Below are 15,189 nucleotides of genomic sequence, written 5' to 3' on the forward strand. Positions count from 1 at the left end.
ATTGATTAATTAGTCAAAGTTATCAAGTCTACCCCTTTTGGCACCGATATTAACCCCCCCCCCATATAAACAGTGAACCGAGTTACCAAGTCTAATAAAACAAAAACTTTGTCGGAAAATAATCAGTTTATTTCATTTTCTTTTGCTTGTTTCAAGCCTAATCGGGGACGTTAGATACAATCCTGTCTACTTATTGGGTAATTCAACGTCTGTTTTAATTTGCTTATAATTTTCAAGCTAGAGTTTTGAGCAATAATTGACATGAGAAACCACAACATTAAAAATGATGAATTCAACACATTTTTTTTTGAAAAAAATCCTCATTTCCTTTAAAAATTAATTTGCAATAGGTTCAGGAGCAAAATCGCCAGACGCCGGTTTCGGTTTTGTGGAGTTGAGCAGCTCGATGAAACTGAAGGGCCATGTTTTTTAAGATCGATGCTTCGTCTTAATCTGCAAAATCAGTCATTTTTTGTGACAATAATAATAAGTACCGTCGCGGCAGAGGGCTAGGTTAGACATCCTTTTATTGCTGGAAAAATTTCAGTTAGCGCCTTGAAAAAATATAAAAACAGCATTGCTCTCAAACAGAGTTGGATGAAATTATTTTAAACGTGTGTGTCTTTTTTATGCAAAATGTTTGCTTTGACGCTTTTGCTTAAGTGTTCTAGAACAGAGCATTCTTTGAGTTCTTGAGTGACTGTTGCACTCTTTAGTTGATCATCTTTGAGCGATCTAAGATGCTCTGGTTCTGAGAGAAAGTTTGTTGAATAAAAAAAGTTGTGAGCGAAGGGAAATCAAACCATTCGTAGCTGAGATGTTAAGCTGTCAGGCTGCCAACCTGGAGGCCCAGGTTCCCAGTGGGGAAGTTTTTTGCACCCACACGACATTTCAAAACATTTCTGAGCTTCACCCCCACTAAATTAAATTGACCTCGTCTGCCTTCGAGAGCAATTCATCCAGCGTTAGTTGCTTTATGTACAGATTTACAAGCTGATACTGTTCAAAACTTAAAATTGACCAAATGAAGTTTTGAAAAAATTGAGCTAACCTCATTTTTACCAGGATTGTGTAAACAAATATCAACGCATGAATTTCCTAAACTGGGTTCTCGTATTTCTACAGTTTAACAAAAATGTACTGGATCTTGCAAAGTGTCTACTCTATATTGCAATATCATCAAATTATCATCTTCCAATTTTTCAAAAAGTATACATATGAATCAAATTCCTTTTTGAGCAGAAAAACTGAAAAAACAATGTCATAATGAAACAATAAACTTCCTATAAAAACAAAAATTTGAGTTAAAACTGGCTGTACACGAATGACTTTCCTGTAGAAATCACAGGAAAACTATTGCATATTATTGATTTCATGTCAAGCATAATCTAATAATTATTTGTTCAACTACTTATTGCTTCAGCGACAACTATTTCAAAACTTTTATCAAGTTTTACTCAAATATAGACAAAAACAATTTTCTACCAATAGATCCTATGATTGTGGACAGCAATTTAAAGACTATAGTTTCAAAGCCATAGCTGAGGGATCTTTCAAGACACACACGTTTAAAATAATTTCATCTGACTCTGTTTGAGAGCAATGCTCTTTTTATATTTTTTCAAGGGGCTAACTGAAATTTTATACCGCATTCTTCCCTAGGCTTTTGTGTTCATTGGCTGAGTTTCTAGGTCAGGCCTGACTTGCTTCGCTCTGAAATTGACTTCAACTTGCTCTTTCTCTCTCTCTCTGATTTTCGCTAACTGTTTTCAGGATTTGAGGTCTACTGAAGACACTCGCCAATTTAAGATTATCTGAAGGCAGTTTAGAGCTAACATATCTGAATCAATGACAAACGCAACACAATTTTGCACGGAAATTTTCTTTTTCAAAATATATAGGTCTCATTGTTCTCATTTGTATTGAGGCTCTGTGGTCTAAATTTTTCCGGGTGTGTTTTGAAACTACATGTCTGTGAAGCAACCGCAGCTTGTTTCTGGCGATCAATTGACTTTGTTTTGAAATTTTAAAGATTCCACTATATTGAACAAACTCATGTAAATTGTTATTAGTCACTGGTCATGGCTTAATTAAACCAACTACCGCAGTTTTCCAACTTCAATTGTCCCTTCCTTTTTAAATTTCAATTGAGAGCATTTTTTCTACAGAGAATACCTGTTGAGAGATCTCCGCTCACAAAACTTCGGAGAACTACTATTTCATGTTTTTAATGTCTCCTTTTTTGCGCTTGAATTTGTAAATTTTTGTACAGCTAATACTCCGAAACAGAATGAACAAGCCTTTGACTATCGGAATTTTGCCTTCGAGGATCTAAACCAATTTCACTGCTAAAGTATCATGATAAGCCTGCGATGTTTCTCTTTTTCATTAATGGTTTTCCTAGGATTTAGAAACCCGTACACCATTTTTAATCTGTTTCTAATGGACTTCCTGTAAAAGCTATCCTGCTTTCCAATGGAGATCCAAAACAATGCTCTCTTTGTCATGTCAGCAGCATTTCACATCGAAAAATCTGTTTAAATAAATTGCCCTTTTAAAAAGCTCACAGCAACTTAATTAATGTTGTCAATTTAAATTCAGTTGTCAATTTTTCATTAACAGCTTTAGTTTTGGTGCTATTAGAAGTTTATTTTTTTAGATCAGTTGTTTGTTACATAATAGTAAACAAGGTCTAGATGAAAATGTACTGGATCTTGCAAAGTGTCTACTCTACATTGCAATATCATCAAATTATTATCTTCCAATTTTTCGAAAATTATACATTTGAATCAGTTTCCTTTTTGAGCAGAAAAACTGAAAAAACAATGTCATAATGAAACAATAAACTTCCTATAAAAACAAAAATTTGAGTTAAAACTGGCTGTACACGAATGACTTTCCTGTAGAAATCACAGGAAAATTATTGCATATTATTGATTTCATGTCAAGCATAATCTAATAATTATTTGTTCAACTACTAATTGCTTCAGCGACAACTATTTCAAAACTTTTATCAAGTTTTACTCAAATATAGACAAAAACAATTTTCGACCAATAGATCCTATGATTGTGGACAGCAATTTAAAGACTATATTTTCTAAGCCATAGCTGAAACGTATAATTTTCAACTTTGGATGAAAGTTAAATAAATTTCGAAACTGCAAAAATGAATTTTAAATAGAAAAAGCTCACCTCCGTTGGTTGATCACCACATAATTGACACAAAATTTATTACAGTTATTCTTTGAATAAAAGTTTTTTTACATTTTCAATAACGATAGTTTTCTTTTGGAACATTGACTTTCAATTTCTTTACCCTAACAGTAACTTAATTCTAATTTATAGTAATTAGGAACTGCTAGCCATAGTCAAAAGATAAAATTCATGTTAAAAAATAAATTTGAAAGTTTTCTGGCCATCAGCAGTCCCCCTTGCCTTCTAAAGCTATAGATTCTCCCCACCTACCCATCTACCTATCTCATACTCTGAAAAGTATCTATTATACCGCATTCTTCCCTAGGCTTTTGTGTTCATTGGCTGAGTTTCTAGGTCAGGCCTGACTTGCTTCGCTCTGAAATTGACTTCAACTTGCTCTTTCTCTCTCTCTCTGATTTTCGCTAACTGTTTTCAGGATTTGAGGTCTACTGAAGACACTCGCCAATTTAAGATTATCTGAAGGCAGTTTAGAGCTAACATATCTGAATCAATGACAAACGCAACACAATTTGCACGGAAATTTTCTTTTTCAAAATATATAGGTCTCATTGTTCTCATTTGTATTGAGGCTCTGTGGTCTAAATTTTTCCGGGTGTGTTTTGAAACTACATGTCTGTGAAGCAACCGCAGCTTGTTTCTGGCGATCAATTGACTTTGTTTTGAAATTTTAAAGATTCCACTATATTGAACAAACTCATGCAAATTGTTATTAGTCACTGGTCGTGGCTTAATTAAACCAACTACCGCAGTTTTCCAACTTCAATTGTCCCTTCCTTTTTAAATTTCAATTGAGAGCATTTTTTCTACAGAGAATACCTGTTGAGAGATCTCCGCTCACAAAACTTCGGAGAACTACTATTTCATGTTTTTAATGTCTCCTTTTTTGCGCTTGAATTTGTAAATTTTTGTACAGCTAATACTCCGAAACAGAATGAACAAGGCTTTGACGATCGGAATTTTGCCTTCGAGGATCTGAACCAATTTCACTCCTAAAGTATCATGATTAGCCTGCGATGTTTCTCTTTTTCATTAATGGTTTTCCTAGGATTTAGAAACCCGTACACCATTTTTAATCTGTTTCTAATGGACTTCCTGTAAAAGCTATCCTGCTTTCCAATGGAGATCCAAAACAATGCTCTCTTTGTCATGTCAGCAGCATTTCACATCGAAAAATCTGCTTAAATAAATTGCCCTTTTAAAAAGCTCACAGCAACTTAATTAATGTTGTCAATTTAAATTCAGTTGTCAATTTTTCATTAACAGCTTTAGTTTTGGTGCTATTAGAAGTTTATTTTTTTAGATCAGTTGTTTGTTACACAATAGTAAACAAGGTCTAGATGAGGATGTACTGGATCTTGCAAAGTGTCTACTCTATATTGCAATATCATCAAATTATTATCTTCCAATTTTTCGAAAATTATACCTTTGAATCAGTTTCCTTTTTGAGCAGAAAAACTGAAAAAAACAATGTCATAATGAAACAATAAACTTCCTATAAAAACAAAAATTTGAGTTAAAACTGGCTGTACACGAATGACTTTCCTGTAGAAATCACAGGAAAACTATTGCATATTATTGATTTCATGTCAAGCATAATCTAATAATTATTTGTTCAACTACTAATTGCTTCAGCGACAACTATTTCAAAACTTTTATCAAGTTTTACTCAAATATAGACAAAAACAATTTTCGACCAATAGATCCTATGATTGTGGACAGCAATTTAAAGACTATATTTTCTAAGCCATAGCTGAAACGTATAATTTTCAACTTTGGATGAAAGTTAAATAAATTTCGAAACTGCAAAAATGAATTTTAAATAGAAAAAGCTCACCTCCGTTGGTTGATCACCACATAATTGACACAAAATTTATTACAGTTATTCTTTGAATAAAAGTTTTTTTTACATTTTCAATAACGATAGTTTTCTTTTGGAACATTGACTTTCAATTTCTTTACCCTAACAGTAACTTAATTCTAATTTATAGTAATTAGGAACTGCTAGCCATAGTCAAAAGATAAAATTCATGTTAAAAAATAAATTTGAAAGTTTTCTGGCCATCAGCAGTCCCCCTTGCCTTCTAAAGCTATAGATTCTCCCCACCTACCCATCTACCTATCTCATACTCTGAAAAGTATCTATTATACCGCATTCTTCCCTAGGCTTTTGTGTTCATTGGCTGAGTTTCTAGGTCAGGCCTGACTTGCTTCGCTCTGAAATTGACTTCAACTTGCTCTTTCTCTCTCTCTCTGATTTTCGCTAACTGTTTTCAGGATTTGAGGTCTACTGAAGACACTCGCCAATTTAAGATTATCTGAAGGCAGTTTAGAGCTAACATATCTGAATCAATGACAAACGCAACACAATTTGCACGGAAATTTTCTTTTTCAAAATATATAGGTCTCATTGTTCTCATTTGTATTGAGGCTCTGTGGTCTAAATTTTTCCGGGTGTGTTTTGAAACTACATGTCTGTGAAGCAACCGCAGCTTGTTTCTGGCGATCAATTGACTTTGTTTTGAAATTTTAAAGATTCCACTATATTGAACAAACTCATGTAAATTGTTATTAGTCACTGGTCATGGCTTAATTAAACCAACTACCGCAGTTTTCCAACTTCAATTGTCCCTTCCTTTTTAAATTTCAATTGAGAGCATTTTTTCTACAGAGAATACCAGTTGAGAGATCTCCGCTCACAAAACTTCGGAGAACTACTATTTCATGTTTTTAATGTCTCCTTTTTTGCGCTTGAATTTGTAAATTTTTGTACAGCTAATACTCCGAAACAGAATGAACAAGGCTTTGACTATCGGAATTTTGCCTTCGAGGATCTAAACCAATTTCACTGCTAAAGTATCATGATTAGCCTGCGATGTTTCTCTTTTTCATTAATGGTTTTCCTAGGATTTAGAGACCCGTACACCATTTTTAATCTGTTTCTAATGGACTTCCTGTAAAAGCTATCCTGCTTTCCAATGGAGATCCAAAACAATGCTCTCTTTGTCATGTCAGCAGCATTTCACATCGAAAAATCTGCTTAAATAAATTGCCCTTTTAAAAAGCTCACAGCAACTTAATTAATGTTGTCAATTTAAATTCAGTTGTCAATTTTTCATTAACAGCTTTAGTTTTGGTGCTATTAGAAGTTTATTTTTTTAGATCAGTTGTTTGTTACACAATAGTAAACAAGGTCTAGATGAGGCTGGATCGCTTCCCAGAACGAAGCAGAACCTAATAATCCTCGCTAACAAAAACTTCCCGAGCAGATTTTGTAGAAGCCCCGATATAATTAACAGAATTAGTTTCAAAATTATTTTTGAGGTTTTCACTGACCTTTTTAACTTGAACATCAAATATGCGACTGATATCTTCCTTATTGGCCATTCTGTGAAGGAATAGTTAAGAATGGCAGCATAGAGGACCGCTCTGAAGTCCAATTTAATGAATAAAAAATGTGCAAAAATAATTCATTCCGATTGAAGAGCCATACTTTCGGGTGTAATTATTACCTCTACATCAAAAGCATTAGGAACTAACTTAATACAGCGACAATTCAATGGCCGCTGGTCGGGCGATTTATTCACTCAAAAAAAAAGAAAATTATTTGTCAAATATTAGGTGTTTTTGAAGCTGTAAAATCATGCTAAGATTTTTACATCGATCTCTATCTGATGAAATCTGTCTCTTTTCTGAACATAGAAATCTGAACATTTCTAAATATGACACTTAAACACAACTCTAACCAACCAAGCTTGCCGAAATATGGAGAATTTTTTGAGGCATAGAAACAAAACTCGTAATTAGCACTGGCATAAATAAACTTACACAGATAATTGTTATAAAGAAATCAGATAGTGGAAAAAGAGACCTTATTCAAGAAAAAAATTGCAATAATCATTTGAGAATACTGTGTAGCTCTTCAGTTCACAAGTTGAGAAATAATCGCAATTCCGGACAATTTTCATTTTCCAGAACTCCATTTTTTACATTACATACAGTCCGTTAAATTTTAGGTCTAATGAGAATCTTAGCAAAAACAATGTTTTTTATTCTTTATTTTGATTATCTCGGTAGAAAACCTATTGAAAGACCTGAGGTTTTGCTTCGAATGTCTAGTGGCGGCGTTAAACATAAAATTGTCTTTGTATCATGTGTCTTCGTTATTTATGTTGACAGTAAAATTTAAAGCGTGACAAAGATTCGATAATTGTTTTTTCAGCAGCATTCCTTTGAAAAGATATTGAAAAATAAGGAAAGGAAACGTTTTGTTAAAAACGGATTTATAGCGCAAAAAGTTGAGAAACTGGCAAAATGAACGGAACCATTTTTTTTAAATAAACATTTATTATGTTCTGATTCGCAGTTCAACAAGTTCACAAAACAAGAAACCTGGTTTCCTGACTCACTAGTACAGATAAAATCTTTTGGGGCACGAAATGAGGGAAAAAGTACAACAAATGAAGCTTTCGAGAAAGGGGTCAAATAAATACAATATATACTCGTTCAGCGGGACATGCTATCTACAATTAGAAACCTTAAATTTTATTAAACAAGGCGGCTCGGTAATGTGCGATGGCACATGAGGTTCCGACCCCGCCCATCCACAAATTTGGCATAATTGTCTACCAAATGAGGAACAGATAGAAGAACCCAAAAATTATTTTTTGCGATTCCTAAAAAAGTCCAAGTCTTTTTCAAAAAATTCTGTATCAACGATAAGATAGCCTCCAAAGCAAATAACTCAGTGGAGTAAAAGTTGATGCATTAGATTGCTGTAATATGTCAATATTAAGAAAGCGAGTCAAGACGAAAAGCAAAATCAAACAACAACAACAACAAACATTAATTACATCAAAAAATTTATGTCCCTATTAAAAACTAAATTTAATAACAAAATCAACATACCGTCAGATAAACCCAAAACTAAACAAAAATAACTTATAAATCCCCAGAAAACATATGCGACCAGTCCATAAAAAGGTTTGGTAACAATTATACAAGAAAGAACAAAAACAGTAAAGTAAAAAAATTAACTTATTTTTTTGAAACAGTTAACTTCAAAGTAATAAATACCATTATGAATCAATTAATATTACCACAAATTTACGATTTCCACTACTTCTATAGAAGGGCATTAGGACCTGTCCTTATTCATTTTTTAAAGCGGCTAAAAAGAACAACAAAGAACAAACAAAATTTCAATTGAAACTTGCCAGAAAACGCTGTCAAAACCGTCAAGCCAATTTTTGGCACTCAAAATACATTTGATTGCGCCTTCTTCAAACAGCTATAATTTAGTACGTGGCTATTCATTAGTAGAACCAGGTAACAAGCAGACAAAAAGCGAAGTGCTAAAGTATGTAATTTTTTTTTCGAAACAAAATTACATTTAATGTCATGAAAGGCATTAATAACAAAAAGAGCTATTTAAATAGGGTCGTTTATTCAAAAAAAAGCCCTCGAGACCTGTAATTATCCAGAATATTTCTTGCATCTACAAAAAGAACGTCAAATATGACAAAAATCACATTAGTTTTACTTTTTTTGTGAAAAACCGGTGTCGAAGCCAGTAAGGTCATAACAAATTCTTTAAAAGATTTTGGGACACCAATCCCTCTTATTCCTTTGACACCCATAATGTTATATTTGACCTGTAGTTAACTAACGAGATTAGGTAACAAAGAGAAACATAAAAAGAACAAAATTGCGAAGTTGAAAAATTTTTTTTTTTAAATTTTGGAAAACGATTGTTTTGATCGTCATGAAAGCCATCAGCTATCTACTAATATCAGAATATCGGTTCTTCTACTCTTTTATGAAAAGCCAATGAAAGCTATCACTATACAGGAAATTTCCTACGACCGAAATGACAAAGTATAAATGACAGTTAGAGACAAAATTAAAAAATTCAATTGATTTCTTCAAGAAAGAGGCGTCGAGGCCGTTAAAACGATGATGTATATCTTTCAGAATTTTAATATGTTCAATTGTGCCTTAATCTGAATGCTATTGAGGTGACATGAGAACCGTCAAAAATGTGATAATGTGACAAAATTAGAAAACGTGAAAAACTGGCAAATATCAAAACAAAAAAATCTGAAATCTTGTGGTATCAAAGCCAGAAAACAATAATTTCAGGCTTAAAACTGCAACTGAGAATAAATGTTAAATAAGTAGAAAGAAGAAGCGGTCATTTTTTTGCTGACATTAAGCTGGAAGTTGTACAAATTAAGAAAAAAAGTTGAGAAAAAGTTAATTAAGCCATTATTTATTGAAAGGTCAATTATTTTTAAAAAAAGAAACGACCATAAATTTTCAATTAAAAAACTTAATGCATTAGCTTGGAGCTGCTTAACAAGCAAATCGGTTGGACCTATCACTCCTGAGCTTTGATTTGATATGTTCTGTTTTTTATTATTAAAAAAAAGTCTTTTTTTTTTAAAAAAAAAAGACCGACTGATTAAAACCCGATTTTTTTTGGATTGTAACAGTCCTAGAATGGCCAAAAACAAGCCCTAACAATACTTATTGTCCCTTAGGAATAACTGATTTTTCGAATGTTGTAGATATAGATAATTTGTTAGTTGAAAACTCAAAATAAATTCTGCATTTTTGATAATCAACGAGTAAAGTTGGCAAAAAACGGTAAGGTTTTAACTACAGTGCACTCTCAGCGGACTCTGAAGTAGAAATAGCCCCCCTCTGAGTCTACAAAGATTTTTTGAGTGTTGCTTGGGGATGTACTGTCGGCAAATTTAATCAAAGTGGACTAAATTAGCTTATTTCGTGCTGTTTTTGATGAAAAAGTCTAAATTTTGAAATGTTTATCCAGATTTTTTGACCGAAAAAATTAAATCAAAACAATCAACAATGCTTGTTCGTCTTCAAAAATAAAATCAACGACACTATTCTTAAAAAAATATAACAAATTTTAGCAAAATTGACGAAAATTTAGGCAAAAATTCCGGAAAATGTGAATAAAAACAACGTGAATTCACTCTTCTTTTCTCAGAACTTTAAACCTCGATAACTCTCTCTAGAAATCGAAAATTAAAAAAATCTTTTTAATTCCATATTCTACGCTGGATGAGCTTTCTAATGATACCAGTCTCAACTCTCTACGATGAATATATCGAGCGGCGAAAATTCACGGAACAAAAAAAAACCCAGTTGAGTATATAGTTCCTCCCCCCTCAAGAGGGTCGGAACAACAAGAAACCTGAATTGAGACTTAGGGACGAAATCCACAAAAGACTGGAGCATTACTAAAAAATTGACAACCTCTGGACAAATAAATATCGAAACTATTAGAGCGGTAGCTATATACAAGAGGAATGAGACAAAATGATTTACCTTAATATAGATCACCAATTAACTTGTATATAATTAGATCTCAGTCTATTAACAATTTGGAGGACTTAATTCTGAATAAAAAGGTGTCATTTTTTTTAGAAAGATAAAGAGACAGAAGAATTGAATTTTCAATTCGATCAATTTGGTATCTCTTAACAGGACAACGCAGCTACAACTAAAGTACCGAGTCAACAAAAAAGAAATGCGAACAACAGATTCCAACTTAACTCAGAAAGCATAACATTTAATTTATTTAAAAAAAGAAACAATTCGTTCAGGTATTTAGAAGCCCCGAATATAAATTGAAGCCTATTAAAAGAGGACTTTTGCCTCATGATAAAGCAGAAAAGTGCTACCAATTTCCAAAAAAAATAAAGACTATAAAATAAAGAATTGTCTAATGTTTTACCGAAAACAAAAGACTATAAAATAAAGAATTGTCTAATGTTTTACCGAAAACAAAATACGCGGAATCAAAAAAGTGAAATCTCAATGAATCATTAACGCAATTGCGAATAGAAATTAACAATAAGATTTATTAATTACACTCTCGTAGAAGTGATGAAATTGAACAGGTACTTTTAAAAGCGCCTGAAAAATCAAATAACAACAAATTTCGAGTTCAATTATTTCTCTAGTAACGATTAGTTACGAATTACTTTTATAATCAATTAATAGAGTTTGTATTGTTTTCATAGCTAACTCTAAAAATTTCTCCGCAATATTCCCGGCACTTTTTATCCCGAATTCACCCAGAGCACTATCTGTTTTAGCATTTGTTGCTTGGACACTGTCCATAATAGTTCAATTGTATTATCATTTCCTCAATCGAGTTGCAACAGCGCGGCGAGTAGCAAAAGAACAATGCAGCTGAACAGTTTTTCGGAGAAAAGGGTGAGCATGAAATCTAATTAAAATTTCTCAATGTCACGACTCAGCACCCAACCGTTTTGAGCCAAGCCAACGCTTAAAGCGCACGAATTGTTCGACACGTAGCTTTTTGTTTATACCCTAATGTATCTTCAAGAGATTATCATGGTATGTCTCAACATTTCATGAGCTATTAACCAATTTGACAGATCTGGAATAAATAGCCTCGTCCTGTTTCTCGAGATCTTCAATTTGGAAAATTTTGTCTAAAAAATGCCTTTCAAAAATGCTTAAATTTTGGATAATGATAGTGTCAGAACAATAGAACAACTGTTGTTCTACCATCAAAAAAGTTGCCAATTATCTAAATTGAAAAAAGGAATTGAATTTAGAAAAAAGTTGATACAAAATTAGGTTAAATTGACAGAAAATTCAACCAAAATTTGCTGAGCCGGTGAACAAAAACTTCACCGGCTCAGAGTTGAAGGATAACTGGCCTAAAATTTTAATAATAATCAAAAAGCTGGCAAGTTAAAAGTATGATGTCGCAAAATTGTTTACGCAACGTTTTATTAGCCTAGATTAATGCATACTTTTCCGTTTCTAGGAAATCCCTAGCTCTAATAGCCGCTGACAATCGGAAACCAGTCCGCACAATATGAAACCCAAAAATTGTTACACTGAGATAAACTCTTAAGGTGATTAAAACTTATTGCTTCAAAAATATATCACTCATATCTTTCTGGTTCAAGAAATATTTCGGATCTGATGTCAAGACAAAATCTCATTCATAATCCCCTTTTTTCAAAATTTAGGTCAATTAGACAGCCGATTTAAGCCACACATCCTCTCTCGTGATTGTACTGTAAAATTGTTAACAATGAGAGAAATTTGCAACCATTAGGTGGCGTCTAAATTCAAAATTTGGATCATGGACATTCTAATTCAATGTCAACACAATGAAAAGAGTGAAAAAATACTTCAATTCAAATTACCTTTGAATAAGCAAATCATTACATAATCGATTGATTAGTCAGAATTGAAGGAAACGTATAAAACGGTAAAACGAATGAAACAGCCCACTATTTAAAAAGATTATCATATTTATCATGATATTGACTTGCAACTAAAACAAAATTGGAAAGAACAGCAACTCAACTTCATCCCTCCATTACCCATTTCTTGTTATATACATGTTCACTCATTACAGATCATTTGTAGCTATGAGCTATCCAGAATTTGTAATCTATTACATCGATCTTGCTTAACAATAGCTAGCGTAATACGTACTGCCCTTGGGTAGTGAAGACCCCATGTTCGGCTTTTCCTAGAAAACTGCAAAAACCGAAAATTTTGCGTACAAACTTGGGACAGCATATAGCTAAAAATGATATTTTCATGTACTTTAATCAATTCACACATCAAATCAGTTCACGCTTCATCGTTTAATCAGTTTCACCTCCGATTTGTTCACATATTATGAATTCCCAACCTGAAAATGTCGTTCATCACAAAAAAACTGCCTTCAGGTGTGGGCGCTAGCACAAATGTCTGTGAAAACGAGATCGGGGGATCATTGTCGCATTTCTGTTGTCCGATGACGTGAATTGTCACCGCGTTCCCTGTCGGTTGGCAATCACACGTCGTCAATACATGTTGTACCACTTGGATCGGAAGTTCGTTTAGCTTTTTCATGATAGCTTCATTACCTTTGAATTCACTACCTTCGAATGTCATCATCGAGTCGTTAGTGTAAAGGGGGCTAAGGTTCGCTCGACCACTGTCGAATGTCTCATAGTAAAATTTGACAAAGTTCTCGCCTATGGCTTTGTAATCCATGCTACGATGCAATGCAGGACAAACCAAACTAAATCTACTTCAGAGACAAAACAGCGCAATCAAAACCAATAGTAGTTTTCACCAGAAGCAGCTCAATCTGAAAAAGATACATAAACGTGACACAAGTTATTAGTACTCAGTAGTTTGAAGACAAAAACTATGAAAATGCCGCAACGTGACAGAAAAAAAGACAATGGATTGATAAAAAGAAGCTGAAAGAATCCCCGAAACTACACGCAGTAGGAACCTGACCACAATTACAAACACCAATAAAATGTGCAGTAGCATAGCCAGCATATGAAATCATTGTAATCAATTGTTGTAATGGAATAGTTTACGGAATACCATTCAAATTATTGTTTGAAACATTCTTGAACTATCCGGACCAACTGCTTTGCAAACTTCAACAAATAAACCAGAAATATGTGACAACGATACCTTTTCTATTTTCGCTTTTCCATTGTACTAAAATTTACTTTGCACTATAATTCTTAGATTAAGTTTGATTCACATTAGGTTTTAAATGAGATTGTTTTAAATTTTTTTCGAGAATATATAAAGAATGTGAGACGAAAAAGTGAAGTTGTACTCCAGTCCTGTATGAAAAGCGAAGTTCCTAAAACTGCACAACCTAGCGCCAATGGAGATCAAACAGAAATTAATTCGAAAACCATCAATTTACTCAGACTGGAAACAACTTACACTCCATTTTTAAAACGAGACTCCTCCACTCAACAAACAAAAAGATTAACATTGATGCAAAACAGATTTTAAAGAAAAAAACATAGTCCGATGATTCCCGAACCAACTCGAAGTAGACATTAACTTACGTCCCAACCAAATGCTCATAAATAATAGGAGCCCACTGAATAGTTTACTAATCATTTTGAAACAATAACAGGAAAAAAAACAATAGAAAAGCCAAAATTGATTTCTGGAAAAATATCCGATTAAATTTCCTCTTCCAGACAAAATTGCGACTCCCAGGCAACCACTAGCAAAAAAAACTTGCAATACTAATAGTCAAGAATAAATGAATGACTACCATCTGATATAAAAAAAATAACCGAAAACGGTACATACAGAGGAAACCGAACAAAAAAAAATAAGAAGTCACAAAATTTCTTTAGAAAAGTTAAAATGCTAACCCCCGAAAATAAATCTGGAAAACCTTTTAAACATTTTTTTCGCACAATCAGAACTACCCAATGGCAGTCAGAAAAACGCTGATCAACAATGAAAAGGCAAACAACTAAAAATCGAGAAAAAAAATTATATATTGCAGTGAAAATTGCCAAGTTTAACCTTGAAGTGTCAAATCTTAATAGGAGTACCAATAGAGTAGCTCCAAATTAAACAGTGAAAAAGAACTTATTAAGACAAACTTGAATTTTGAACATATATGCAAAACACTTAAAAAACAAAAATGGGAAAAAAATTTGAATAAAATTAAACTATTTGTCTTAAACAAACACAAATAAAAATTAAAATCTATCCAATAGCAAGATCACCTAGAACCATTTAAACAACTACGCTCAACCAAAAAAACTCAACAGATTGACCGTATTCACTACATTGCGTCATCAATGAGTGAAAGAATTTATAATCCATTCAGCTGAAACAGTGAGTGAAGCAAGTTGCGAGTTAAACGTGAAAATCGTAGCTTATTTAAAACAAAAAACGTGATCAAAAGGTAACGCAAATTTTAAAAAAGGAGCGCCTAAATAGTAGCCGTTAAGATGCTGACGGCGGCCATTAATCAAAATTTTTTTAAAAAAGGCAAAAAGCGTCCAACAGTAAAAAAAAAAAAGCTGAAAAAAGCTCCATAGAGTCTAATATTTTTGTCACATGGTCCAAACTAATACAAATTTAGATACTTGGGACAAACCTTTATCCACCACAGTAGAGTTA

The 15,189-nt window shown here is 33.0% G+C and overlaps 1 protein-coding gene across 1 annotated transcript; it reads right to left on the reverse strand.

Moving 5' to 3' along the window:
* Positions 1–12,405: 12,405 nt before the first annotated feature.
* On the reverse strand, positions 12,406–13,372 carry LOC142342299 (uncharacterized). Its single transcript, XM_075393588.1, has one exon. The coding sequence runs from the start codon at positions 13,276–13,278 to the stop codon at positions 12,910–12,912; it is 369 nt and encodes a 122-aa protein (XP_075249703.1). The 5' UTR covers positions 13,279–13,372; the 3' UTR covers positions 12,406–12,909.
* Between the last annotated feature and the right edge of the window lie 1,817 nt (positions 13,373–15,189).

Source organism: Convolutriloba macropyga, chromosome 7, assembly GCF_964194025.1.
Source record: "Convolutriloba macropyga chromosome 7, txConMacr16.3, whole genome shotgun sequence".
NCBI lineage: Eukaryota > Metazoa > Xenacoelomorpha > Acoela > Convolutidae > Convolutriloba > Convolutriloba macropyga.

Bases quoted from the DNA above. Each gene is read 5' to 3' on its own strand.
- LOC142342299 (XM_075393588.1), bottom strand. From the start codon at position 13,278: ATGGATTACAAAGCCATAGGCGAGAACTTTGTCAAATTTTACTATGAG.